The sequence below is a fragment of the Clinocottus analis genome, unplaced genomic scaffold (assembly GCF_023055335.1).
Source record: "Clinocottus analis isolate CAN_PGR_092001 unplaced genomic scaffold, fCliAna1.0.p SCAF_6, whole genome shotgun sequence".
NCBI lineage: Eukaryota > Metazoa > Chordata > Actinopteri > Perciformes > Cottidae > Clinocottus > Clinocottus analis.
In genome coordinates this window covers 4,613,846-4,640,017 of record NW_027176218.1, presented here as the reverse complement: position 1 = coordinate 4,640,017, position 26,172 = coordinate 4,613,846, and the positions used below count along the sequence as shown (strand labels likewise).

The 26,172-nt window shown below is 48.0% G+C and overlaps 1 protein-coding gene across 1 annotated transcript in view; it reads left to right on the top strand.

Annotated features, from left to right (window-relative positions):
- kcnq1.2 (potassium voltage-gated channel, KQT-like subfamily, member 1.2) overlaps nucleotides 1–25,907 on the top strand; it is a 155,667-nt gene extending 129,760 nt beyond the window's left edge. The window contains exon 18 of the mRNA XM_068602992.1: nucleotides 25,608–25,907. Coding sequence (XP_068459093.1) covers nucleotides 25,608–25,754 — 147 coding nt within the window. The 3' untranslated portion in view covers nucleotides 25,755–25,907. The remainder of the gene's footprint in view (nucleotides 1–25,607) is intronic.
- The last annotated feature ends 265 nt before the right edge of the window (nucleotides 25,908–26,172 follow it).

The following is a 26,172-nucleotide window of genomic DNA, read 5'->3' as shown; positions in this document are numbered from 1 at the left end:
TGTTTGTGGGACCGAGGCGCATATTATGGTGGTTTAGCGCAGCAACGTTTTCCAAGGCCCGAGCTCTCGAGGGGCCTTTGCAGTTCTTCTTTTTGTGGTTTTAATGAGAACTGAAAGCATGAAAATGCAGCAGTAGCAATAGCCCCCCCCCACCCCCCTGCTATAAATGAGCCACACTCTTCCCTAGTTCACCAGGGGCCGGCTTTCGAGGTAGCAGGGGGACAATGCTCCTACACATGTGTCAATCCTCGAGCTACGTTATGGTAGCGAGTCATGTCTTTATCATAATTGCGCATGATGGCGGGGTAAGAGGGCAACGAGACAAAGGGGCTGAAATGGTGGTCCTGGAGATATTGCATAATAGGAAGGGAACGAGCTGAATACGGTCGAGTGTTTTATCCCAATGAGTCCTGACATGCTGGCGGGGCAGTGCAGTGTGTGTGTGTCTTATTTCATGTGTTGACGCAGTGATGAAATCAAATGTGTTTTATACAGTTATTCTATATTTGTGCACCTGACATCTCGGGTGATATTTGATCCACCCTTTGCATGGACACTAACGGATCGCTGATAATGAATAAGAATCCAAGTTGCCGTCTGATGAAATCTCTTGTACACTATGTGATATTTAAATTAGACGGGACATCCAGCAATGGATCAGGTCAAAGTTTCTGTCTTGACTTAATCAGACGACATCACGGTCGTGTGGATTGGACCTTTAACCTTTATGAAGATTTATGAGACCTGGGTTGTGGCAACATGCATATTTCACATGCATATACTACTTGGTTCACCCAATAAGGGTTAAATAAGAGATGCTTTGGCGCCCCAGCTCACAGCATCCCTTATATTAACCGTAAAACAGTCATTGCATTGCGTCTTCAATCAGTAGGCCATCTTGCCCCACAGGGACATGGGAAAAGCAAACTTTGTGACATGTATACTAAAGAGTTTTATACTGTTCTTTAGAAACATACAAGTCTATGTCTTGGCACACATGATGTGCTTACATCCCTCCTCCGGTTGGCCGGTGTCAATAGGGCTGTTTGAGGCCTCTCTCGGCTCTTTTGTGGCTTTGAGTGTTCGGACACCTCCTTGGCATGAGGTGTGAGGGCACGGCTGCTGGCGAGGGCCAAGTTTGTGTGTCGGTGACACGGAATTGAACAGAAGAGAGCTTGTCATGTGCCAGAGTGTGACAATGCAGCGTGATGTGAGGTGGGTGGTCACTCCATTAGGCCGCGTCATTCCCTCCACTCTGCAACTTTATAGCACCTGACGATGTGGTGACTTCACATCATCCATAAACACTGACCTAACTCACAGGGTTTCCCCTCCCTGTTATGTCCTGGAGGTCGTGCACATGTGGAGGTCTCATTGAAGCCTCCTCCTGAATTCATATAATTACTATTGTATGTATTAGCAATAAAGAAAAGGAGTGGAACTGAATAAGATCCAGAGTGGTAAAATATGAAGTGTCGGTATGCCCACAGTGGGCCCGATTATAAATTTCCATGGCACTTTATTTCTCTCCCCTTCCTTCCTTTCCTCCCTCCTCCAGCTGCAGGCTTGACTTAGCATTAGCTTTTAGTGGTGCAGGGAGATGCCGGTGGCACAGCATGCTAAGACAAAGCACCCTCTGATATCAAATCACCTCATCTCCAGCTCACTGGGCCAGTTTTTGGGGGAGGAGGGAGTTTTTTTTCAGACGTTGGAGGGCATTTCGGGCCTCTGATTTATCCCCCGGCGCTGCGAAAAAACCCAGATGAATGCCTCACAATAAGAGGAACATTGTTAAAGCCAAGGAGGCGAGAGGAAGGAGGAAGATAGAGAGCAGGAAATAAAACAGGTTAAGGAGACCTGTGGAGGAACCCAGTGGAGCGGTGCCAGAGCCGTGCTACGTTTAGCGGGCGTTAGCTTATTTAGGTGATAATAAGCAGGATTTGAACTGCATTTGAACCACAGAGATTACGATCAAAAAAATGAATCAAATCCCCAAATCACCATCTGCCTCCAATCTCAAGACATATGTTTCCTTTTTCTCTCCCACCATTTTTTTATTGATCATAAACATGAGTTGTTGGTGACCGCGGTTGTTTTTTTGTGTTCAAGAGCAGGAGACCCCGACTTTTTTTGTTCTTCAAACAAATGGCAGATTAGGCTCCGCCCCCGTGTAGTGTAGAAACCGCTCCGACAGGAAGCTCACACCAAACATTACCGGGGCTCTGACGTCAGTTATCCATGACACATCCCGTCTGTCACCAGGCTTTAGTCACCTCCGCTTGTTCTCTGCTTGTCCACTGCCGCTTGCTTTCTACTCCAGCATCTGAATCTGAGCTTTTGGTAGCGCTTTATAATAACGACACGCTATTTAGCATTAGTTAAGCATGAGCATAGACAGTCCTCACTTCAGATGAGCTCACAGAACATACTTCACAAATACTTAACTAACATGTTTACTTATACATTTAAATCAGTACATTTATAAATAAACACATGAATAAGTAACATTTAAACAATTTTTGTATCATTTACTAACACTTTATGAATGATTTTATGAATAATATATGAGTCCTTAACACTTAAATTACAAATGGGGAATCCATCATTCATAAAAACCCATTCATGAAACGCATAGCAGCTTTTTAATCGAGAATAAAACATTTACAACAGTTTATGAATTGCATATGAATGCGTTACTCGTGAGTGATCATGTTGGAACAATGCTTTATAAATGATGAATTAAGTGTTTACTCATGTTTAATTAATGCTGAATAGAGTGTAGATATTATAAAGTGCTACCAAACTTTTTCTTTGAAATTTGAACATTTTCCTGCTCTCTCTCTCTCTCTCTCTCTCTCTCTCTCTCTCTCTCTCGCTCATGCTCTCCCTCCCTTCGTCCCTGTCGCCCTCCCGGTCACGTAAACACACACACTTTCCCCAGACTGAGCTCATCTAATCGGCATCTTATCAGCCATCTTGTGAGCGTGCCATTGTTATGACTAGAGTTGTTTCTATTCCCAGAACAGGGCTGACACTGAAATAGAACATTCCCATGTAGCCTCTCCGTGCAGTTGCTCAAACATTCCTCCAAATTCCAGCTCCACTAAGTCATCATCATCTTCCCGAGCCGCTCATCCCTGAGATCATCCTTGAGCTCATCCCTCCTACGAGGTTTTTGTCGTATCAAAAGCCGTGACATTCTTGTGCATTAAAAACACTGCGCCGTGCCAAGATGAGATCGCTGGGAGGCTGAGAAGCAACGCCCGCCTCAGACTTGAGTCAATGTTGCAGTGGGATCTGTAATTGTTTAGCGTGCTCTAAATGCAGATGCTTTGCAAGTGTTTATTAGCCGCTCTCGCCTCAGCGTGTAATTGAGCAGTCTGATAACTGTGAAATACGACTCAGATGGATGTGATTGGCGTTTTTCTCACCAGGAAGGCCTAAAAAGAGAGTAAGACAGAGCCTGCAGGCCGTCCATGTGTGTGTTGACCTCGCTACTCAGAAGTACAGGTGTGCACGCTGCATCCTCGATGTCAGAGACATGAACATTTCTTCTTTTTTTTTTCAAAATTAGCAGCGCTGGGATTTGACCCTCTGATCCTCTGCTTGTAAGCAAACCATTGATCCACAGTCACAATTGATCACTGATATTATTGTGTTCAAAGTCGTTAAAAGTGGATCGCGTCTTGAACGTGGCATCGCAAAGCGAGAGAATATCTGCAGAGGAGAAAGAGCCCAGGCAGATAAACAGACGGCTGAAGTCTGAATTTTTGGTCTTTATGTTTCTCGTTAATTGTTGACAGACCTTAAAATAGAGTTCATCGTCCGAAAGCCTTCACCAATGATTTAAACATAGAGCAATATTGCCGTTTTTTTATGCGTTATTATGCTGTGATGCTACTGGTCTTGAGATCAAAATGGGCAGCATGTGGCCCCTTCACTAAAATGAGTCTGACACCCCTGCTCTATGTCATTGTCAATTTACACAAAGGCACACTTCCACTAGGTTTCCCTGAACGAACGTTTCCGTCCAACATCGGCTCCCAGCTTGCTTTCCCCATCTCCTCCTCTCCTCCACTTCTCAAGGCCCACCTTTAACATGCGGGCCTCTCACACACTAATGCTCCGAGCTACCAGTGCGAGAGAAAAACAAAGAGCCGGAGGTCCGACTGTGTTCGCCTCTCCGCCCGGTGGAGCCTTTGATGGGGCCGGGAGGGGGGGGGGGGGAAGCCGGCGAGTGCGGAGCCTGTAGAGCCAAAAGGGGGGCGAGGGGGGGGGGGGGGGGGGGGCTCGGAGGGCAAAGCGAGCAGCCGTTCCTCCCCTAAACCTCGTAACTCCATCTTGGGTCATGAGCGAGGGGAGAGGCAGGCACGTGCCACAGGAGCGCCGGAGGCCCCCCCCCCCACCACCACCACCCACCCACCCCAAACACACACACACACACACACACCCGGCCCCGCTGTTGCTTTTGGACGATGCGGCGGTGCTAGCCCGCTATTGAGCCGGACCCGGTGTCGAGTTCTTCTTCATGGGGCCTCCGAGATGAGACGATGAGATTTTGTACAGGTGCTGGTGCCTAAATGAACACACACACACACACACACACACACACACACACACACATGCATGATCCCCAGGAAGATTTGCACAGCTGCGTGAAGGAGACCGCTCCCTTGCCAAACGTAGCAGCGGCCCTCTGTGAAGTGCACTCCAACACACACAGATGAAGAGCGGCTGCTCCTCATGCACCGGCACACACACACACACACACACACACACACACACACACACACACACACACACAACGCTCACAAGGCAGCGCAGGAAAAATAAGTTCAAGGGCCTGGCCCACGCTGCTATGACATTAATTACTTTTATGTGTTTATTCAACAGTCTCCAGATACGTCGCGTTCACTTCCGTCTTGTTTTGTTTCCTTCTCTTTCATGTTTTTTTTTTCACCATGATTTTGGTACTTCTGTGCAGTTTGATGGTGATCCAAAAGTGTGTGTTTGGAGTCGTGTGAATATTTCTATATTCATGCACGCTGTGTTGTATATTTGACGGGTTGCAAAGGGATCCATCCTGTTGGTGTGGGGGCAGCGTGAGAGTCTCCTTTGTGCAGACAGGTGATCAGCTCACGACGCATGAAGTGGAAAGTTCCTGCCTGCGTTTTAAACGGATCTCTGGGAAATGATTCGTCATCGAGTGCTGCAGCTGCACGCCTCGCTGCCGCTCGATGGGCAGAGCGGCAGCGCTGGAACATCTGTCTCTCTGTTTCTGTCTGTTTCTCTGCACCCTTCTCTTTTCTCTGCTTCTTTTCGTTGCTGCTGTTGTTGTTGTTGTTGTTTTTTGTTCAATTACATCATTGAAATGGCAGAATCAGCCAAAAATGTGGATGTCAAATCCACAATCCACAAACCTCATTAACTTTTCATGTGTAATTAAAGTCAAAGCTGCATGATATGATACTCAGGGAGATTATTACTGTGGGCTCATCCATATACATGAAATGGCACGCCTCCAGGACCGCAGTAACAGGAGCGTGCATTGAAAAATGACATGAAGCAAAGAATGTGCAAGAGCATAAAACAAACCATAAAGAAGTGCAATGCAAAATAGACGTTGTATGTGCACGCATATAAGGCATGTGTTCTTCTTTTAGGGCACTTAAAGCCCACATTTAAATGCATTTAATCCAGTGAATTCAAATATTAATGGAAAACATTAGTGGTCTTTCCGTCTTCACCCTTTGCACATACACAAGCGCCCTCTCATCCACAAAAATGAAGAGATCAAAACCACAGCACACATATCATGCCGCCCTCTACACACACACACACACACACACACACACACACACACACACACACACCCTGTCTTTGACTTTTTGCCATTCGCCACTCTGCACGCCCTCCCTTTCCTCCTGTCAGCCCGCTCCAGATGTGCGAGGACAGAGGGAGCCCAGTCATATTCAGCCAGTCAGTCACTTTCTCCCCAGAGTGAGAGTGAAACACCACCTGTGTGTCTGTCTGCGTCGGTTTAAACAAGCCAGAGCCGTAACCCTGCAGCTCACCGCAGGCCAGCAACAAAGCCTCGCTGATCGCTTCCCAAGCTGGAGAGACAGTGAGCAGGGGGTTTCTATTCGCCATTAACATTCAAATTTCTTATTTTATTAAAACAAATGACACAATCTGCTAGTTCCATGAGAGCATTTTAACCTGTTTTTAGTGCAAATCAATGTTTTTTTCCCCCACCTGTTTGCATAAAAAATACTTTTTCATGTTCACTGATACAGTTTTTGTGATGATTTGGCTTCTTTTCTTTTAACAAGACAAGATAACGAATGATGATAAATTGGACTTAGAGAGTACTTTGATAGAAACTGCAAAACGTTCACAATTTGCTTTGAAAACATTGTAAATTTGATTATTAATGAACAACCTAATACCTGTGAATACCTCTTTAAAACGACTTGATTAGTAGTTTGTCAATACATATTGACGTCGTACAGTTGTAAACATGGTTGATGTGAATTGAAACTGAAACACTACTTTGTTAGGTTTAAGCAACAAAACTGCCTACTTTAGATAAAGATCATGGTTTCGGGGTTCAAATGAGTCTCTTTTTTTTTAATGTAATTTGGGTTTCATGACAGTCAGAGAGGGTCTTAAACCAAAAAGTAAATAAATCAGGGAAAGTATTTCCTGTCAAGAGGAAAAAGGAGCTCAGTTACAAACACAGAGGTGAGAAAGAAGGAGAGGGGAAGAAAACAACACACTCCTGCTGCAGTCCCTCCGAGTATTCCTCCCTCCTCCCCCCCCCCGCTCTCCGCTCGGCCCTCGCGGGCCCCGGCAGAGTGGTGATCCAACACCGTGCTTTATAGCCCTCGGGGACCGGGCCTAAATCTGATACTGGGCCTCTTAACACACACATAAAATCAGCACATCCCTCCCCCGCCCGGTGAAAACAATCCATATTCTTTCCACCTTCACAACAATAGTGACTTCATTCGTGTGCCATTCGGATGAGTCTGTAACTCCGAGCACGTGCATCTGATGTGAGGAATATTTGAACGAGTCAGACGTAACTTAGATAGTTCGTTGATGATGTAAAGTACAGGAGAGAAGGAGCTGCCCGAGTCCTCTCCCACCGTGCGTTCACTTCCACCATTGAGCAACTCAACAAGCTGTTTGGAAAATGCTGTTTTATTAGTTATGAAGGTTTTTGTGCAACGGGGTGAATAAACATATTGTAGTTATGAACGGGTAAAAGGGCTTCGTCAGGTTGTCTCCATAGTAAAGTGGAATATTTGACCCCTGGAGAGATGATTGTTGACCTTGACAAGAGTGCTCTAGCCTTCAAAAAGATTGGTCAGGCCAGAATAATCCCCACGCTTTGGATAAGTGACATACCTCAAAGTAATGACCCGAAAGTAACCGGTTTTCCCTCTTATCTCAAGCTCACGGTCGCTCAGTCGTTATCTCGTGAGGGTGAGCGCAGCGGTCGGCGTGCTTTTCTCCAACTTGTTACAAAGCGTTTGATGTGCTGCTTCAACTCCGACGCGCGCAACGAGGCTCATCCCTCTGGGAGCGGCGAGGAGTCCTGCAGGCAGAGGAAGAGGCCGCGGATACGATCCTAATGTGCAACCGCAGTGTCATCAACCGTCTCCGCTAACTGCGGAGCTAACCGACTAACTCCACAACAGATCTCAGAGTTTGCCGTCCACAAAGCCCGGGTCAAGAGGCCGGCGAGACAAACAAATCCTTGTCTGACTTTCTGTTTGGACAAGGATTTGTTCCGGAAAAGCCTTCACTCTGTCTTTCCTTCCTGAGGTGTTTATTTGCATTTGGGTTCCCACCAGCACCTCAGCTGTTTACAGTGTTTGTTTGAATCGTTTCTATTTCATTTTTTTTTTCCCCCCAAAAAAAAGAAAACAAAATTAGTTTGGACAATGCTGGTTTGTTTCTTGACCTATAAATATTTCGAGACGGGCAGCCGGATAGACATCCTTCCTATCATTGGAGCCCAACCAATTAGCTGAAGGAAGCCATTGGTCACTGGTTTCTTGTGTTTATATGTTTTCTATTAGCTGTGGTTTCATGTCTGACGGCTGTCTGGCGGAAGAAGTGTAAAAATATCACAGCCACAACTATGAAATGTACTTGATTTTGATTAAAGGGACTTTGATATATATTTTTTTCGCCCTTAGACAATTAAGAGGTATCCACATCACATATTCACACTCATGCATCTGGATTTGAAATGAATCCAATTCAATTACGTCCAAAGATTTTTATACCCGCAGTTTATTTTAACCAACACTGTATTACAACTGACAATTTTCTGAATTTGAATTATTTCCATTTCTTCATAAAATCTTTCAAAATGTGAAAAAAGTTGTTGTTTTTTTTAATTCAATGTCAATGCCCAAGTTGGCGCCATTATGTCTGACTGACAGTTCCCATGTCAAGTGTTTATTATCCAGGCTTTTAAGGAGTTTTGCTGATCATTACAGTTCCCTGGATGAGAGCTGGTGTAATTCCATATAATGACATTAAAATGAATCAAGACATTGGTCTTAAGATGGGGGAGATTCCTTCCTGCTAATTAGCGCGAGCTCCTCGCGGACTAAAATCTAAAGAGAGTATCACTGCCGGCTCTCTTCTGTCCTCCTGTCTTCCGTGTGCACATCCACCACCACCACCGATCCCGTACACATCATCCCAGGTATTTGATTCAGTCGTGTGCTGGCGGGGAAGGGGTCCGGATGTTCGGGGGGTTTGGCTCCAGAGAGGTTAATCAGGATCAGAGCTCAGACCCGCCGGCCTTGTTCGGAACCAGCAAAGCATACAGGCTCACTGTTTTCACAATACGCCCTCGCTGCCATTAGTGCTGTGTCACCAGACAAGGCCTTGTGTGCGACAGTCTGCTGCGTGTCTGTCAGGAAAAGAGATATGACTTTCAGGAATCAGGAACCTCCACGCACACGTCTACGTATTGGGTCACATGAATTCACACACACAGACACGGAGGTTTCAGACGGGATGAGTCTCATTAGACATCTCCTGACTCAAGCTTTTATTTTGAGGAAGTAGGAGCCAGTTGAACCCTGCTTACTCATGCCGGGAAGTGAGAAATCGTAACTGGCTTCCTCACATTTACACTAAAAAAAACCTCTAATGTGACTGGTGTTGCCCATTAAATTCACTTGCTTCCTCTTTTGTGACCCTTTGCTTACCTCGAGTTAATATTCCGCGAAGACACTTTTATCTCTTTTAACGTGAAACTGCAGGGATTTTTTTTCATCTGACACATGACAAACTGTCACAGAACGACACAACTAATGTAATGTATTTTATATATCCATTTTATTCAATGAGCAGGACTTCTTTATGGCATTAATGGATTAACTTGACACAGAAAGACAGACGCTCCCGTCTGGATATTTTATATATACGATTACGTGTAACAAAACTTCACTATATATCACAAAATGTTTGTCAATTGTTGTAAGGCTCCAGGTTGAGCTTCATAAATCTGAATTTAAAGTTGCTCTACACTCGTATCTCAGCTTTATTTTGCTTCTAATTCAACTCCATCACTTCCTGCTGCTCCCGTTCCCCATTCAACTGGATGAATTTGCAAACCACGTGGATGCTTTTATTTGGAAGCAGCCACTTTTAATGTCTACCCATCAGTTTTTTTAATATCACGGGGAGGAATGCTGAAAGAAGAAACAACCATAATCAGCGGTTTGGATGAAAAGCTGCAGATGACAGGCTCCCTGCCTTCTGCGTAAACCAGTGTACCTCCATCATGTGATTCAAGTAAACCATGTCAGGCTGGCGGATGGAAAACCCCTCACCCTGTGTGCGTGCATCAGGAAATGGGACAGTGGTTGCTCGTGACATTGCACGCTGTGGGTGTCCCGATCCTATGGAACCAAAAAAAAAAGGCTATTATTACCTGTTGCCAGAGATCTGCTCCTTTGAACTACTCCCATTTGAAGTCCTCTAGTCTTGTTTAGGGACGTGTGTTTCATCGTGTTATCTCGTCTTGACGAAACGTAACTCTAATCATATTTTTAGACGAACACGCTGCAGTAAAAAACATAAAAAGAAGGATCAATTGGGTCTTTTCATACGTCTGAGCATTAGCTCTCGGTTAACACTTAGGGCCAAGTTTGCAACAACAAAAAAAGCATCGGAGGTCTGGACAAAAGCGTGATGAGGTGGGTCTGATGGAGCAGAGATCACAGTGGAGCACGGCGGCCTCGCTCTGCCGGCTCTGTCTGAGTCATGTAGCCTGAGGCGGCATGATAATGTGACCTCAAGTGGCCTGATGTGTGACACCGAGCTATTCCCTCTATTATAAACCACAATCTGCAAAGAGGAGTGGCATTCAGCCATCGTTGCCCAACTTGGGTGGCTCCCCACCCCCCTCCCCCCTCCATCCTCCCTTCACATTGCACGTGCGCACCCGGGGGGGAGAAAATTGCACAACATCAGCTTTTTTTCCCCCCCCTCCACTCTCTAAGTGATGACTGCTCCGTTATAGATGTGGACGGTACAATTTTCCTCTTTACTCTTTTCAATGCATTTACTCACAAACTGTTGTTTTTTTTACCTTCTCTATTTACTGAACCCAAAAATAGACTCAGTTGGGGGGCGAGGAGGTGTAACACATGGCACGCAGCCTGTGTATTTCCAGCATGTCCTGTAGTAGCCGTCCCTCTCTCTCTCTCTCTCTCTCTGGCAGACAGTGGTCACAGTGTGCCACGGCGGTGTGGCTGTTAAAAATAGGAAGGGTGAGTGCAGCAAAGCACTTGTAAAGATTTACCTGCGGACATTTCCTGCTTCTAGATCAACAGTCGGCTAAATGGGGACTGTCCTGACTGCTTCCTTTGACGGGACCGGGGGGATGGATGGATGGATGGATGGATGGAGGAGGTGGGGGTCACGGAGGAGATCGTGTGAGATGGAGAAGGAGGGAAACGGAGAGCAAGAGCGAGGGCAGGGGGTTGCGTTTGATGAAAGCCTGCCTCTCTGTTTACTACAAGCTAAAAATACTATCCATCCTGGTTTGCTGCTGGCATGAGGAGGAGGGGTGGGAGGTGTGTATGTGTGTGTGTGTGCGGGGGATAGGGGAGTGGTCAGGGGGGGGGGGGGTTGGACTGTGTACATATGTGTGTGTCTGTCGCCTCGGACCCAACAGCTGGAGGCTTGAAGGCCGAGGGAGGGTTCCACGTCGCTGCGGGGGAACAACAGGTGGACGAGATGGCGTGCGGTTCAGTGTTTGTACTGTACATATGCCTGTGTGTGTGTGTGTGTGTGTGTGTGTGTGCTGGCTCAGGAGTGTGTGTGTGTGTGTGTGAGAGGGCTTGTGGGCAGGCGTGTGCAGAAATTTCTGCTTGCAAGTTCATACATGAGCACACGCTTTCCACACCAGTCGCCCTTGTAAAAGAAGAAACGAGCCCAGCGTCACATAGAGCCCGTGTCTGCGCCTGAATTGTCTTATTCATGCTCTGCGATCTATTTCAGTCCCAACCGAGGCCGAGCTGTGAATCAAAATTAATGGCCGTGTTGCTGATGCCGATGTGAAGCTGTGGTGTGAGCAGCACTGTATCGGCCATTCACGGCAGCCGCTCGCCACGGCTCTATTTTCTACGCTCGCGTGCGTAAATGTATGTGTGTGCGTGCGTATGTGTGTGTGTGTGTGTGTGTGTGTGTAGGGGGGCTAACGTGTGTGTCTTTCCCCACTACTCGCTTTTACCATGATGACAAGAGGCAATTGGCCTTCTCGAATGACAGTGACTAGGTACTGTGAGGGCAATTGTACCCAGGCAGCTGTGCATCTCTCTCTCTCTCTCTCTCTCTCTCTCTCTCTCTCTCTCTCTCTCTCTCTCTCGCGCAGACCTCCATTAAGCTAAAATGAAAGTAGTTACTGATTTCGTGATTAAATTCCTTCCTCCGTGTGCGGGGGTGATCAGATAAGAGTTCCCGCGCACGGAATGCGGAGGTCTAAGAAACAAGGTGAAGCTGGCGGCCAGCACACTTCCCCGGGTCATTATTGGCATACCTGGGATGCTGAAAACACACCGGATGGCTGCACTGAAGCAGGAACTTCAATGTGGACGGCAACAAGCGAATGAGTTGCAACACGAAGCACATTTTCTTATTGTTTGAATGGTTATTTATGGTTGATAAGCTTTTGTGATCCGACATAAATGTTCCCAGTTGATGTTGTGTTTTTTTTAAAATTTGAGTTAGTTTTACCTCTAGAAGGCACGATGGAGCTGTTTGTCTATAGGATAGAGAAGTCCAGCCACTTGTTTTACACTATTACAGTGTGTGGTAACACGTCAAGCCATGCGCCAATGATGGGAAGGAGGAAAAAGGACTGGTAGCAAGTGTTTGAGCAGTACCTCCATTGTCCATGATGGACGCCTCGGATGTGAGTGCAAACAGGAACCACCACTAGTTAACGCAGCGTGACTCTTTATGTTGCAGACTTGGGGAAAGGTGAAGGAATACAAGCTAAAAAGTAGTGCAACGGTCTCGGCTGATTGTCTTCTAAATTTGTCCAATCAGATTATTCGATTTTAATCTTAATTCCATCCTTATTTCAACCCATCCCCGTGCACCAGCCCACTGTCCAATACAGTAGCAGCTTCCAGGCCGAGGTAGCCAACAGGGGATAGTGGGCAGGCTGCGGTGACCGGCCAAATGAGTGGAATAGTTTCATCTGGCCTTATCAGTTTCAAGTCTTGTTTTGTCTGCAGAGCCTGGCAGGCCCCGTGTTGGCCTACAGGGAAGAATGTTGGGTCATCGAGCAGAGCTGATGGGGCCCTGATGAAATTTGGCTCTGGAATAACACCAGACATCCCCGTCCACTGTGAATGGGAAGCAGTCCGTCCAGCTCTCATTCCAGCGGCATTCGGTAACGCCACAAGGAAGCAGTTTCATTCAGATTTTTCTGACATTTTTGCTCTTTATAATTCGTCATTAAAGGAGCCCGTTCCAGACCTCGCTGACCTCGACGTAGTTTCCCCCTCATACAGTCTGACCGATCGTCTTCGCCTCTAAACACTGTCACCGGCCAACCAGACGTCTCCGGCCTGCGTAATCATCCTCCGCCATCAAAACATCACTCTTCAAAAAGCCCAAACAAACGCCTGGACCGAGCGAGGCTCCCAACCGACACTCCTCATGTCCACGTCTTTGATGGGGGGGAAACATAACAAAAACAAGAAGGGGGGGGGGGGGGGTGGAGGGAGGCGGGGGGAGAGTAGGGGGGGGGGGGGGGTTGGATGCTATTTTTGGAAACGGACGAGTGGGCGACAAGATGTCTCCTCTTGTTCTCGTTCTCTCTCTCTCTCTCGCTGCCTACTGGGCCGTCGTCTCCGCTCTGTCGGCCTGCGTGTGTGTTTGTGTGTGTGTTTGTGTGTGTGTGTGTGTGTGTGTGTTTGTGTGTGGGTGTGGGGCCAGCTGTGGTCGTACAGTATAATAAGCTCTCTATCTGAATTAAGGGCTTTAATGCTGGTTAAAAGGGGAAAGGGGGGGGGGGGGGGTCGGTCGGGGTCACGGCGACTCCTGCGCCCGTGGATCAGCTGGCACTGCGTCGTGGGGGCCGTGGCACCAGGCACAGGGCCACTGTCTGGGCCGGGCAGACAGCTGGCGTTTGGGGTCGCGTGTGTGTCTCTGTCTGAGACAAACACACACACACACACACACACACACACACACATCATCTGTAACTCCCTCCACTGTACCGAGACGACTCTTGTTGACATCGCGTGTGTCGCATCGTGTCTCCCTCATGTCGAAACGGGTTTACAGTTTGCGTGCAGTAACCCCTGGAGGGATGCTCGCTGTACACACTGTCCATTAGCACTCCTGCAAACATGCCATCGTTTGTTCAAACGTTTTGTTTTTTTTTCCATTTGAGGCTGTTCTATTTTTTGTATAAGGACAGATTGCAATGACAAAAGTAACTGATACATGATGAATATAGTTATTTGATTCAGCAGCAAACAGTCATTTTTAGCTTCCTTTTTCACACAATTGTAAATTGAGAATATGTTTTGATCGTAAGGCGCACTTAAACCTTCGTTTTAAGTCTTAATAGGAAAAGAAATACAAAAAAAATAATGAGATTCATCTTTCTTGACATAGGTGTCCTGGTTCCTCAGCAAACAGCACCATCGTTGTTGAGGAGAAAGTATTTTCCGTGCGTCCGCCACGATGCCATTAGTATCCATTTCACCAGCGGCCCTGAAGCGAGACCACGCCCCCTTGTCATTTATAATATCAGGCTGACTGGCCTATTGACGGCCAGAACAAAGCCACAGTGTGGCCGACCTACAGCACAGCGGCCGTAGTAACACGGCACCTCCCCGGTGACTGACGATGCCACGCTGGCTGCCACCACAGCCTGGCACGGGAGGGGAGGGGGGATGGGGAGGGAGGGGGTGCTTGGGGCATTTGGTGGTTGTGGCAGCTGGCTGTGAGAAAACAGGAGGAGGGAGGGGGAGGGGGGGGTTTCTTATTTTATAAAGACTCCCCTGTGTGAACCCCGTGCGAGGCCACACCCTGGACGCTAACTCAATATCGCTTGCCGAGGTGCACGTACACATGCTCGCTCGCTCACACACACACACACACACACACACACACACATACATACATAGTGTGGACAAGGTGACAGACAGATTGCCTTTAACCTCCTCTGGTGCTCCATGTCTCACTCTCCTGGTGCATGTTCGTATTTGTGTGTTTTCTTCTTCTTTCTTTCTTTCTTTCCAACGGATGAGTGTGAGAGATTCAAAGGTTTTGTCCCGAGACAGGGGGACTGGAATCCCAGCGTCCTGATTGAGTCACGTGACGGCCACTCGTCCTCCCACGTTAGAGCCCAGATGAAGACATATTACTGTTTGGCTTCATTGAATTTGTTGAAATAGTTCCTCGGAGACGAGAGGCCTGAAATAACTAGCGCTATATTTATGTATTCGTGCGTGTGTGTGTGTGTGTGTGTGTGTGTGTTTTTGTGACGTTTACTGTTCTTCTGCTTTTCTTTTTTTTTTCTTCCTGTGAACATAAATAAGCGTGGTTCAGTGTGTGGGACGCCGTGTTCTGTCCTCACGAGGGCCACCACACTGGGGACCAGCTCGCAGCAGATCATCATGTCCAGCTGTCTCTGAGGACAAATGCTCCGTCAGGCAACTGCTCGTTCCCTCCTCCCTCGCTGCTCACCCCTCCCTCCCTCCCTCCCTCTCCAAAACCGTGACCCTTCTTAAGTTAACATTTGGCAACTTCTGAAGCAGAATTGAACGCATTAAATAATCACACGTTCGTGAAAGTATTTACTCTTTGATCGATGTGACATTGATATCTGTTGCTTTTTCAACAAGTACAAACGCAATGAGGCTTTCCGTTCCAGGCCGTATAAATCCTCATGTTTGATATTTACACTTCATGTTTTCATTGTGTTTTAAATTGAACGGCCAAAATATTCCCGTGGCACTTCCAAAACATTTTTCTTTCTCTTCTCATTCACGGGGGAGTGGAACCCTAAAAGCGTTCCCTCGCCCCCGTCGTCGTCGCCTGCGCTGACGGCGGCTTCATCTCCAGGCAGCGGCCTGCTCATAATTCATCTCTTTTGGCTTGTTTGTGCTGCACATTTGTTTTGTTTGCGGTAACATTTCGCCGAGCCCCACATCTCTCAACGTGCGAGAACGCTACTGCGCCGCCGACACGACATCAAAGCGCCTCCGACGGCCTTTCTGGCTGTTTCGATTTATGGCTTTCTAAAAAAAAAAAAAAAAACTTCTTACAACATGAAAGACCATCAGTGTTTCCCAAAACGTACGTATATGCGCATGGACACACACGGGCATGCGTTACCACATGGGGAGGGGGGATGCACACATGCACACATGCACACACACACACACACACTTTCTCTCTCTCTCTCACAGCCACGTCCAAACAGAATGACCGGCAAATCAAATCAAACTCCCGCGGTGTTTTTCGCCGAGAAGGGCTGTGCTCTGAACAATGTCGAGATAAAAAAAAAAAAGGAGGGGAGGAAAAAAGAGAAGTGGAGGAGGGGAGGAGCAGTGGACGCGGTGGAGGGGGGGGGGGGGGGCCTCGTACGTCCTCATGAAAGTAGCCTTCGGAAACAAAAGCAGCTTTGAGTGCGCGGCCCACTCAGGAGAGAGATTAGCCCGGTGCACACGCCCCTCCACACAGCACCACCATCACCGCCGCCGCTCCCGCAGAAAAAGAGCTTTGGCTGCAGTTGAGCGGCACGTGGCGCGGCCTCTTGATACTTATCATGTGCGTCAGGTGCTCCCCGCTCGGTTTTCCTGTTCTTTACAACATAACCACCGTTTCCCCTCATTCGCTCCCTCCTCCTCCTCCTCCTCCTCCTCCTCCTCCTCCTCCTCCTCCTCCTCTCGGTTCAGACCCGATCCGTCCGCACCGCCCGCCGATCCAGCCCGCGCACCTTTTCCTTTCGTCTTCCTCTCTCTCTTCCTCTGTCAATCTCTTTCTCCTGCTTTTACAAACACAAAGGACATATTGTATCTGCCAGCGTTAAAGTGAATCCATTCTCCTTGGCAGCGGGCCCCCGGGCGAATCCGAGCCGGGCCCGGCTCTGTTTTCCAGCTGGCACCGAGGCCGCCGGTGGAGCTCGCCGGGCCGGTGAATTTGAGTCCAGCTGACACGTTGGTTTAGGACTCATTCACGCAGTCCGTCGCTCGCTCTTTCTCGCTCTTTCTCGCTCCGCTGGCGAGGCACGACCCCGACTCACCCTTTTGAGGGTGCTTGTTTGCGGCTTTGTCCGCACAAACAAAATCGCCATTTTGGATTTCGGTAAGATAGCGAGCTTCTGAGAGAAAAAGGAAAATGGAAAGGGCGGTCATCATTTCTTGCAGGCGGGTCACGTGGATACGCCAGACTGACGGGGTTTTTTTTTTTTTACACATTCATCGCATTAGCTGGTGGTTTGCAGCCGCTCGTATGGAAACCAGAGTGTTTAGCCCTTTAGAAACCAAAGAGGAAGAACATGCTCAGGTCATGGTGGTGCTCCTATTTAGTTGTCTTGGAAAAAGTGAAGGAATTTGACATGAGGGCCACAGCAGGAAGCCCGAACTCCAACACACAAAGCCATCGCAGACACACAAACTCTGAATCGCACTAAACTGAGTAATAACTCCTGTCGTCCCCTTTTAAATTCATGCCATCTCGCATCAAACACACACACAAAACACATTACCCACACTCTTTCATGAAAGCCGCACTCGGTGGCATAAACGCGTCAATAATGAGACGCTATCACATTTCCTCATCATGGTTCAGGCTCAGAAACTGAACACAAACTCCTCCCCTCCTCCAGAAGAGGGGCCAGCGGACTCCAAAAAGGCAGCAAAAAGAAACTTTTAATAAAGGTCACCTTTTTGGAGTGAGTCTCTTTTCTCCTCCTTCATCCAGCTGACACGTGCTGGCCATGAAGCCATCTTACACCTCCCTCACCCCGTTGAATGTCTGTTTTAAGGCCGCGTGTGCGTCCGTATGCCCGACTCTTCTGAACATGACAATGGCGGTCTGTTGGTTGAAGTGATGGGACCGCAGGCCCCACAGTCACAGATGTCGGTCATTACCAACGATCGCTTTTTTTTTTCTCCACGAGCTCCGTGAAAACTCTCTGAAATTGCAAAGTACGAACCTGTAGCATTTCTGGGGCACATTGTGAACAGTCGTAATTGATACGCTGGCATGGTGTAGCCATCTCAACTCAAAGCAAATTGCTGATACAAGACCTTCGCTTGTCAAATATGCGCTGGGCATCAACTGAGCTCAGCTTGACGTGACTCATCATCGCGCGACTGCCTCGCCTCTCCTTTTCCTTAAATCCATCATGTAACCGCTGACAGCTTGAGGGAAATGAAATACCTTTTTTTCGAGAACAGCTGCCATGTTTTCTCTCGATTGAAATGTCGGAAGCAAAGACGAGCGGAGTGATGGATTCATCCAATTAGTTGTGGGAATGCGTGTCAGCGAAGGAGAAGACGGTCTAACCTCGCACGATCCCCCCCCCACTCCCCTCCTCCCCAAAAATTCCTCATCCAGCTGGCTCCACGAGCTAAAAATCATTTTAGCTTAATTTCACCAACTTTTCCTCGGAGTGAAGTGGAGGTGCTGTGCTCTGTGAGGGTACCGCTCTTCTTTTTTCTTCTGAAAAATGAAGCCCGGGTGCAGCTGCGCTGAATGTATCAGTGTTGATGAGTTATAGCTTGTTGCCTGCGATCACTCAATGTAGTGTTTTAAATTTAAAAAAAAAACAAACCTTGATTCAGCACATCAATGGCCTGCTAACTTTCAGTCAGCGTTACCCCCCCTCACCCCCCCTCCACCTCCTCTCCACAAAAAAAAAAAAACATGGAGACAAAAGCCAGCAGTGTCCTTTTTTCTTCTTCTTCCTGCTTTTTTTAATTTCAAATGTATTCCCCTTTTGTTCTGCTTTTTTTTTTGTATTATTATGATTGAACTCCCTCTCTTCCTTTACTCTCTCGTTCTGGCCTCTCCCTTCTTCCCCTCCCTCCATCCCTCCCCCCTCCCCTGATCTCCATTCTCCATTCATGCGGCGCTGTCACTGCGACGATAATGATGACCTCTGTGTAATACTAGCTTGTTATTGGCCCACCAGCGAGGCCAGTGTGTACACCCTCTGTTGCTTTTTCTGCATTGACCATTGTGTTGCGAGCGACATGCTGGATCGCGCGTGTGTGTGTGTTTGTGTGTGTGTGTGTGTGTGTGTAGGTGAAACCCAAAGAGCATACAGTCCGGGTGCGCTGAGGAGCTGTGTGGACAGGCAGAGCAATTCACCTCATCTGACCTCATGCTGCTTCTGCTGCTTATGAATTATTCCTTCATGGCAACAGGGGTGGGACATAACTCTCTCTCTCTCTCTCTCTCTCTCTCTCGCTCTTGGTTTTACTGGCTGTTCCCACACGAATGCTTTGTTTTGCGATCATTATTTCCACACAATGTCGCACTTTGGCGTTGATTGCCGGGCGTCCCGTTGCCGGTTGCCGGAGCACAACAGCACCTTTAACCTGCAGGCCGCTCCAGACGGCAGCCCGCAAACAGGAAGCCAGAGCGGCCAACGTCTGAGTTGGAATGGGAGGCCTTTTATTCATCCGGAGCGCTATTACCGGATCATTTTTGATCACTTCTGGGCAGCAGGAGGAGCCGTAAACATTGACTTATTATCACCTTAAAAAGTGGACTTGGGAAATGTCCAGCTGCTGACGTCTGAAGACACTGTAAAGGGATATCTGTTCACGAGAAAGATTAAGATGCATTCAGTTAAAGGTACAGATGTGTCCAGGTGTTTAGAATATCCGTGATGGTTATATTGACTGGAATGTTTTGTTATTATCTCCCCGTACTCTAAGCGTATTTCTTTTTAAAATGGCAGCTTTAAGGCCTAACTTTCCTTTTGTCTTCTATCACAGATACCCAGTAGATTTTATTGTACCACTAATGGGAGTGTTTGTAAAAGCAGATACCTATTTAGTTCGTATCATTCAGTGAAACAGGATTAAACCTTATTAGACCGCCTACACACTGTAATAAGTTACTCTAAACTGCCAAAAATGTACCATTAGATTGACATATATGGTCAAATCAATCGTAAACTTCATTTTTAGTCGGGGAATCTATCAGGAAAAGCATCTTTGACAGTAAGGAAGGAGGTTTGGGTCTTGAGTAAATGCAGCAGGCTTTTCATCGCTGCACCGCATCATTGGGAGTTGACATCAGGTGTAACCAGGATTGCAGTGACTGTTTGAAACGACATGAAAGTGAAGCGCTGAAGTGGATCTGTTTTGCTTTGTCACCCAAAAGGCCCCCACTTGTATTGAACAGTTCCCTTCCAATAGTAGACCCCATCATGAGTCACGCCGGTGTCGTGTAAGCGCACTCAGCCAGAGCGGAGACGGAGCGATGCTGTGAGGAAAACTCTCCTCTCGCGTGAACGGCAGGTTGAAGCCTTTTGAGGTCACGGCGGCGGGAAAAAAAACACATGACGCGTTCACTGCAGCATGCGAGGACGGTGACCTGCGCGATCCTCCCCCCCCCCCCCCCCCCCCGCCCGCCCGTCTTATCGCTCCTCCCGTCCCCTCAGCTATGTCTCCATTGTGTCGCGCGACCGCGAGCATTTCAATGACAGGAATCTTGTTTTGCTGAATAGCGCGGGCCTCGTCTCACACACATGCCAGGACATTCCTGGAGCTGGTAGTCTTTCCTTTTTGGCAGCGCTGCACCTCTGTCTCCTCTACTCTACTCCCCTTGTGTTTCCTCTCCGCTCCACTCCTCTTCCCTTCCTCTCCACTCCTTCTAGTCCTCCTCGAGGTGACTTGTCCCAGAGAGAGAGAGAGAGAGAGAGAGAGAGAGCGAGACGGACGGATGCGTCGTCGTGTTCGTGTTCGCCTGCTTCCCCCCGATGAGGGAGCCGCGCCGCAAAGAGCCGCAATAACTGTGAAGACTACTCGCGACATCGTCCAGAAGACCCCGCTCGCTCGCTCGCTCGCTCGCTCGGCCTCGTCCAGGATCTCCTTTCTCTCTCGCGTGTCACGTCTCCATTCGTCAGCAGTTGTGCGACAATAGCAGCGACGGCGGCGCCAGCAACTCCAGCCTCACGAGCCTCCAACAGATGGCGGTGTGAATCGCTGTATGAGGACGAGGAGGCAGACGCCTCTTCTCCTCTCTTCTCCTCTCTTCTCCTCTCTTCTCCTCTCTTCTCCTCTCTGTTCTTCTCTTATCATCTCTTCTCTGTTTATTTCTTCTTCTCTTTTCTGCTCTTTTTTTCTCTCTTTTCTGTTCTTCTCTTCTCAGTTCTTCTCTTCTTTTCGCGTCTCTGTTCTTTTTTTTCTCTTCTTTTCTCTTTTCTTCTTTTCTCAGTTCTTCTCTTCTCAGTTCTTCTCTTCTCAGTGTTTCTCTTCTTTTCTCTTCTTTGTTCTTCTCTTCTCTTTTCTGCTTTTTTCTTCTGTGTTCTTCTCTTCTCAGTTCTTCTCTTCTTTTCTCTTCTCAGTATCTTCTCTTCGAAGTTTTTCCTCTTATTTCCTCTTCTCAGTTCTTCTCTTCTTCTCTCTTCTCCGTTCTTCTCTTTTCTTCTCTTCTTTTCCCTGCTCTGCTTTTCTTTTCCCCTTTCTTCTCCTCTCTTCTGTTCTTCTCTTCTCTGTTCTTTGACCTCTTTAACTCGGTTCTTCCTCTTAATTTTCAACATGAATTTCACATCTTCTAGCTGTAAATTCAGCGCATATGTTGAGAATATATTTGCTATCTAACAGCTTTCGAAACAGCATCAATACGCAGCTTCCTGTACACAAAGGGAAATAAACCCAAGACGCCAGACTCAGACATGTGGGACGTGTTTCTGGAACCTTGTGACTGACATGTGCTGATGTCTGCTCTTGTTTACATACTTGATGCTTTTATTGCCCTCTGTGTTGAAGCTTCAGTGTCTCCGAGAAAAAAAAAAGGGCCCTGCGGGGATAATAAAGATAATCTTGTCGAATCTTATCGTGCATTTGGTTTTGAGTTCATTTGACGAATGTCTACAAGCGGGACGTGTCCTGTCCTGAGCCACAGCGGCTGTCCACGTGAAACATTTGGTTTACAAACTGTCTTCTTCGTTTGTGACATTTTGGCTCTGGATGCCTTTCACTCTGCGGTGTCGCTAAGACGTTTAGCTCTTTATTAGTTTTCCGCTGTTCCACTCACCCCGACCGCTCTCGGTTCCCACGGTTAATGTTCTGACAAGTATGCGTTCCCTCATTACGCGCCTTGTTTATTTGTTGTTTGCTAGGTGACGGGCCGGCGGCCACGAGCTGCTCCCCGAACGCGCTGCGCGAGTCTTCGTCCGTCTACTTCAATGGTTCTCAAACTGTGGGGCGCGACCCTCTAGTGGGGCGCGGAGGTATTACAGGTGGGGCGCTGGGGGATGCAGACACTTAAAAAAGAAATTGAAAATCTTTTTTTTTTCTTCTTTTTTTTTGAATCCTTTATGAATCCCACAGTAGGGGGATTATTCTCTGCATTTTACCCATCATCCTTAGTAATTAAGGGGCGTTGTGCTGCTGTGAAGCTCCGGGGCTTCAGTGTCTTGCTCAAGGACACTTCACCGTGAAACTATGGGGAGAAAACAGGGACCCAACCGGCTTCCTTGGTCATCTTTTTGCCAAATATGAGTTATTTTTTGCACATTTGCATTGTTTTAACAAAGTGATTGCACGTGTCATTAGTTTTTGTCAGATGGAGCAATCTGCTTGACTTGAAAGGGATTTAAATTTTCTTTAATCTCTTAATTTAAAAAGCACGGATGAAGGAGTCTCAACAAGTTGGACCGTTTTGTTCCCATGTTGTCGGGGCAGTGGAGCCTGAACATTTTTGCTTCCTCCAAAGTGGGGCGAGGCCGCTGGTCTACTTGAATGTGTTTGTTGTCGTGCACCAGATAACAAACAAACAGCCGCAGGTGGAGGACAGGAAGCGGGTCAGGAAGGGTGTTCCCGTGGGAACAGACGTCCCGGCTCCTCCCCACCGTTGTCTCCATACTTGTACGTGTCTCCAGCGGCCGCTGTGATGGTTGGAAGTACGTGAGATTTCAGTTCAAGCAAGCGATGTGGAGAGCAACCCAACCAGTGGAAAATCATTTTTTGGGGGGGTTGAAAAAAGATGTAATACACAGCGCCGTGCCATTAGTGTCTGATTTAACAGAATAACAGAGACTTATCTTCATGAACTTACACTTATATGTTATTAAATATTTATGAAGTAACTCTTTTTAAAGGATTTTGGAATGGATGCTCATTTTTTATATATATTTTTTAAATCTCAAAAATTGTCAGGGTCATTTTTCACGAAGAATCAAGCAGTAGATGGATTACAAATAAAAACAAATGGATAACTCACATCAAGTCATCAGCCCTATGTCTAATGTATTTTTCAACTTTCTTTCGGAGTGAGTCCAAGAAAGACATTCCCGTATTTAGTGAACAAAGAAGTCGTATGATTGTGTGTGTAATGTATCACATCTTCAGGTGACGAAGACAATATACTTTATTGTGTTGGGCTTCATTCATATTGTTCATAAAAAATAGAAAGGGGATCTCAAGGCCAGTGAGTCGGCCCGGCCTCGCACTGTCCCATGTGTTGTCTGTGGTCAGAGGGCGGGGCCGCGGACAGCTGGAGCGTCACCTGTCACTGCATCACATGCGTTTATATGACACAGCAGCGGTGACACCCAACTCCAGCGTTTACACGCCATGCACGCTGAACGAGATCACACAAAAAAACCCTTCTCAACACAATACCCCTTCAGTCACCACCAATTAAGAGAAGCTCGTGTAAATTACAGCGAACTACACAAGCGACCCATATTTAATTAAATACAACATAGCAGCATGTGTCTGCACTAGTGGCTAATTTCCATTTTATATGTTGTTGTTTTTTTACTTATAGAGGTGTCAGATTGTCGTAAGCACACAAACTGATGTGATGCGGCGAAAGAAAAAGTCTGGGGAAACCGTGACGACTTGTCGTACGGCGTGTTGACCGCAGTCAGAAAGCGCGTCAGCAAAGGGGAACAGTGGTCACGAGCGGGCCGTCACCAACGCCGACTGCGGGCAGTCATAAAAATGATATTTACATAACAGACGGAACAATCTGCGGCCGTTCAAATGACCCATCATCGCTTATCACGAACACCCAAATGTCCTTTCTCTCTCTGGCTCCGCCCCCCCCTCCCCCGCTCTCTCACCTGCTGTCGCGTTTCTCATTTGGAAAACACACGCACAAGGACACGTTGTCATTCCACACACAAGTCCACAAGCGGCGGTGACACACCCATACGCGCGTTTGGCACATTTGCATCCCTCACCCAAAAGCGCACACATGTACACCCAGTCAAGGGCAATAATGCCAAAAAAGACGTGTGTGTTTACAACACACCTGTCCCACAATGTTCTTGTCTCTCGTGTGGGTCCACTGCTTGCAGAAAACACACACAGCAGGAGGAATTCTTGATCCATTTTAAGCTCCAACGAGAATGTTGATAAGTCTGTAGATTACTGGCCAACATGTTTATGATAGCCTATTATTCTCTAAGCTTTATCCGGGTCCAGCGCGTGCTTCGTCTACTTAGCGCAACTATTTAGGTCATGGTACAATCACAGAGGAAAGCACTGCGGACGGAGAACTAGCAGGAAACCTCAGCAGTAAGTGTCAGAAATCCAGCTATGCCTGCTCTGTCACGCTGTGTGTTTCTGCCCAGTTGTGGCGGAGTTTTACGCGAAAGCCGTCGAGTCTTTCCAGCGGCCGACGTGCTTGACCTTGCACACGACCTTTAAAGTTCGCAACCCCGTGTCAGCCCCGACGCGCGCAACTCCAAAACATCCGTTTTGCAGCCGCGAGACCCAGAAACTCATCAGTCACTTGCGAGCCATGATCATTGGCGTGCCGTGCTTTTCCGAGGCGCACCGGGATGTTTGAGATTTACGCTCGCTGCGGTGGCTCATATTTCAACAACAATAATAGCTGCTAAACGTCTCTCTCCCTGCCAGTAAAAGTGTCCGATCCATCAGGCACACGCACTAAAAGACGGGGAAGAGAGAGGGGCCGGACCCTTAAGTCTATGAAAACGCCATTGATGTTAACTATCTAACTGCGCCCGAGCCAGAATAACTGCAGCTTGGCTATCGGCGTCGAGTGGAGACAGCAGTCTGAATCCGGCGCGGGAGATGTTATGGCTCTTTGAAGTGCACCTCTGTTTAGTCTTTGATTCACAAAGCACCACCGTCATCATTTTCCTCTGTTTCTCGCAGCCGTCGGAGCCACCAGCGGATATCGATTTGTACATGTGTGTGCGTGTCTAACTACTTCGGGAGGGTAAAAAAGTAAATTAAGTACCGCGTTAAAAACCAAGGCCCGGAGGCCGTGAAGATGTCGACAGTCCCTTCGAAGGTGCCAAGGTGTCTGCAGTGAGTCCGTGCGCCTACGCTTTGTGGCGGCGAGGACGCGTCGGCTGCGTACGTGTCGCCGTGCCCGCGCTGCATCTGAATGTCACCAGACGGTCTCGTTATCTGTTTACATCTATCGCGTAGGTGGGGCCGTTCGTCTTATTACACCGTGGTTAGGCCGGCTCCGTCCTGTCAGAGACGTCTCTGCCTGGGTGACACACCTGTGTTTACAGTTGGGAAAGCATATAAACAGCAGCCTGTGTGTGTGTGTGTGCGTGTGTGCGTGTGTGTGAGTGTCTGTCCGCCTACTTAAGGATCATATGGCTCAACAGCTTTTTTAATGAGTGGCTTTAGCAGGTAGACGGCGACTGGCAGGCTCCCGTGTCATTATACCCTGTGCTGCTCTGTCATTGGGTTTGCAACAACATATTAAAGAGGCGGCGGGGATACGAAGCAAGAGCGCAAAAAGTGGCTTTTGTTTGTCTTCGTAATGCACGTCTCCACTGTACTTACGCGCAGATTGTTGATCCCGGAGGCCTTCGGCTGACTCGACCTGTTTGTGTTTTGTCGTCGTGTTGAATCCAGGTCCACCAGATGGACCAGAATATGAACTCCATTCTGCGGATCCTGATGGAGCAGTTTCCTCCCAAGCCGGTGCTGACGTCCACGCCCTCCATCCGCAGGGTGACCATCCAGAACCGCAAGGGCGCCAGCATCGACGACGGGCTCTGATGTCCGACCGGGACGGTGGCGTCGCCGGCGTCGCCGAAGGAGAGATTTAAAGGCCCCTCCCCCCCTGACGCCCCCAACATGGTCGGCCAGCTTGCAAAATATCTCCTTCTCCGTTCTCCCTCTCTTCCATCTGCAGTCCGACATTTTTGAGCACCGAGAAGACGACGACTTTTAATTGACCGCTCGGCGAGCGCGGGATTCGTGGTGTAGGAAGAAAGCAAACTGACCCCGCCCCCCCCCCTTTCCATCTAATGATTGTTGCCTCTTTTTTTTTCATATTGACAAATTGTAGCATTCTCTTCCACACCAGCATCGCGGGTCTCCCCCCCCCCCGAGTCATTTATTCCCCTCCATTAGCCTCGCCATCCCACTCGTCAGATGTATGTGCGGCCTGTCACTGAGCCCGCATTCCTCTGCT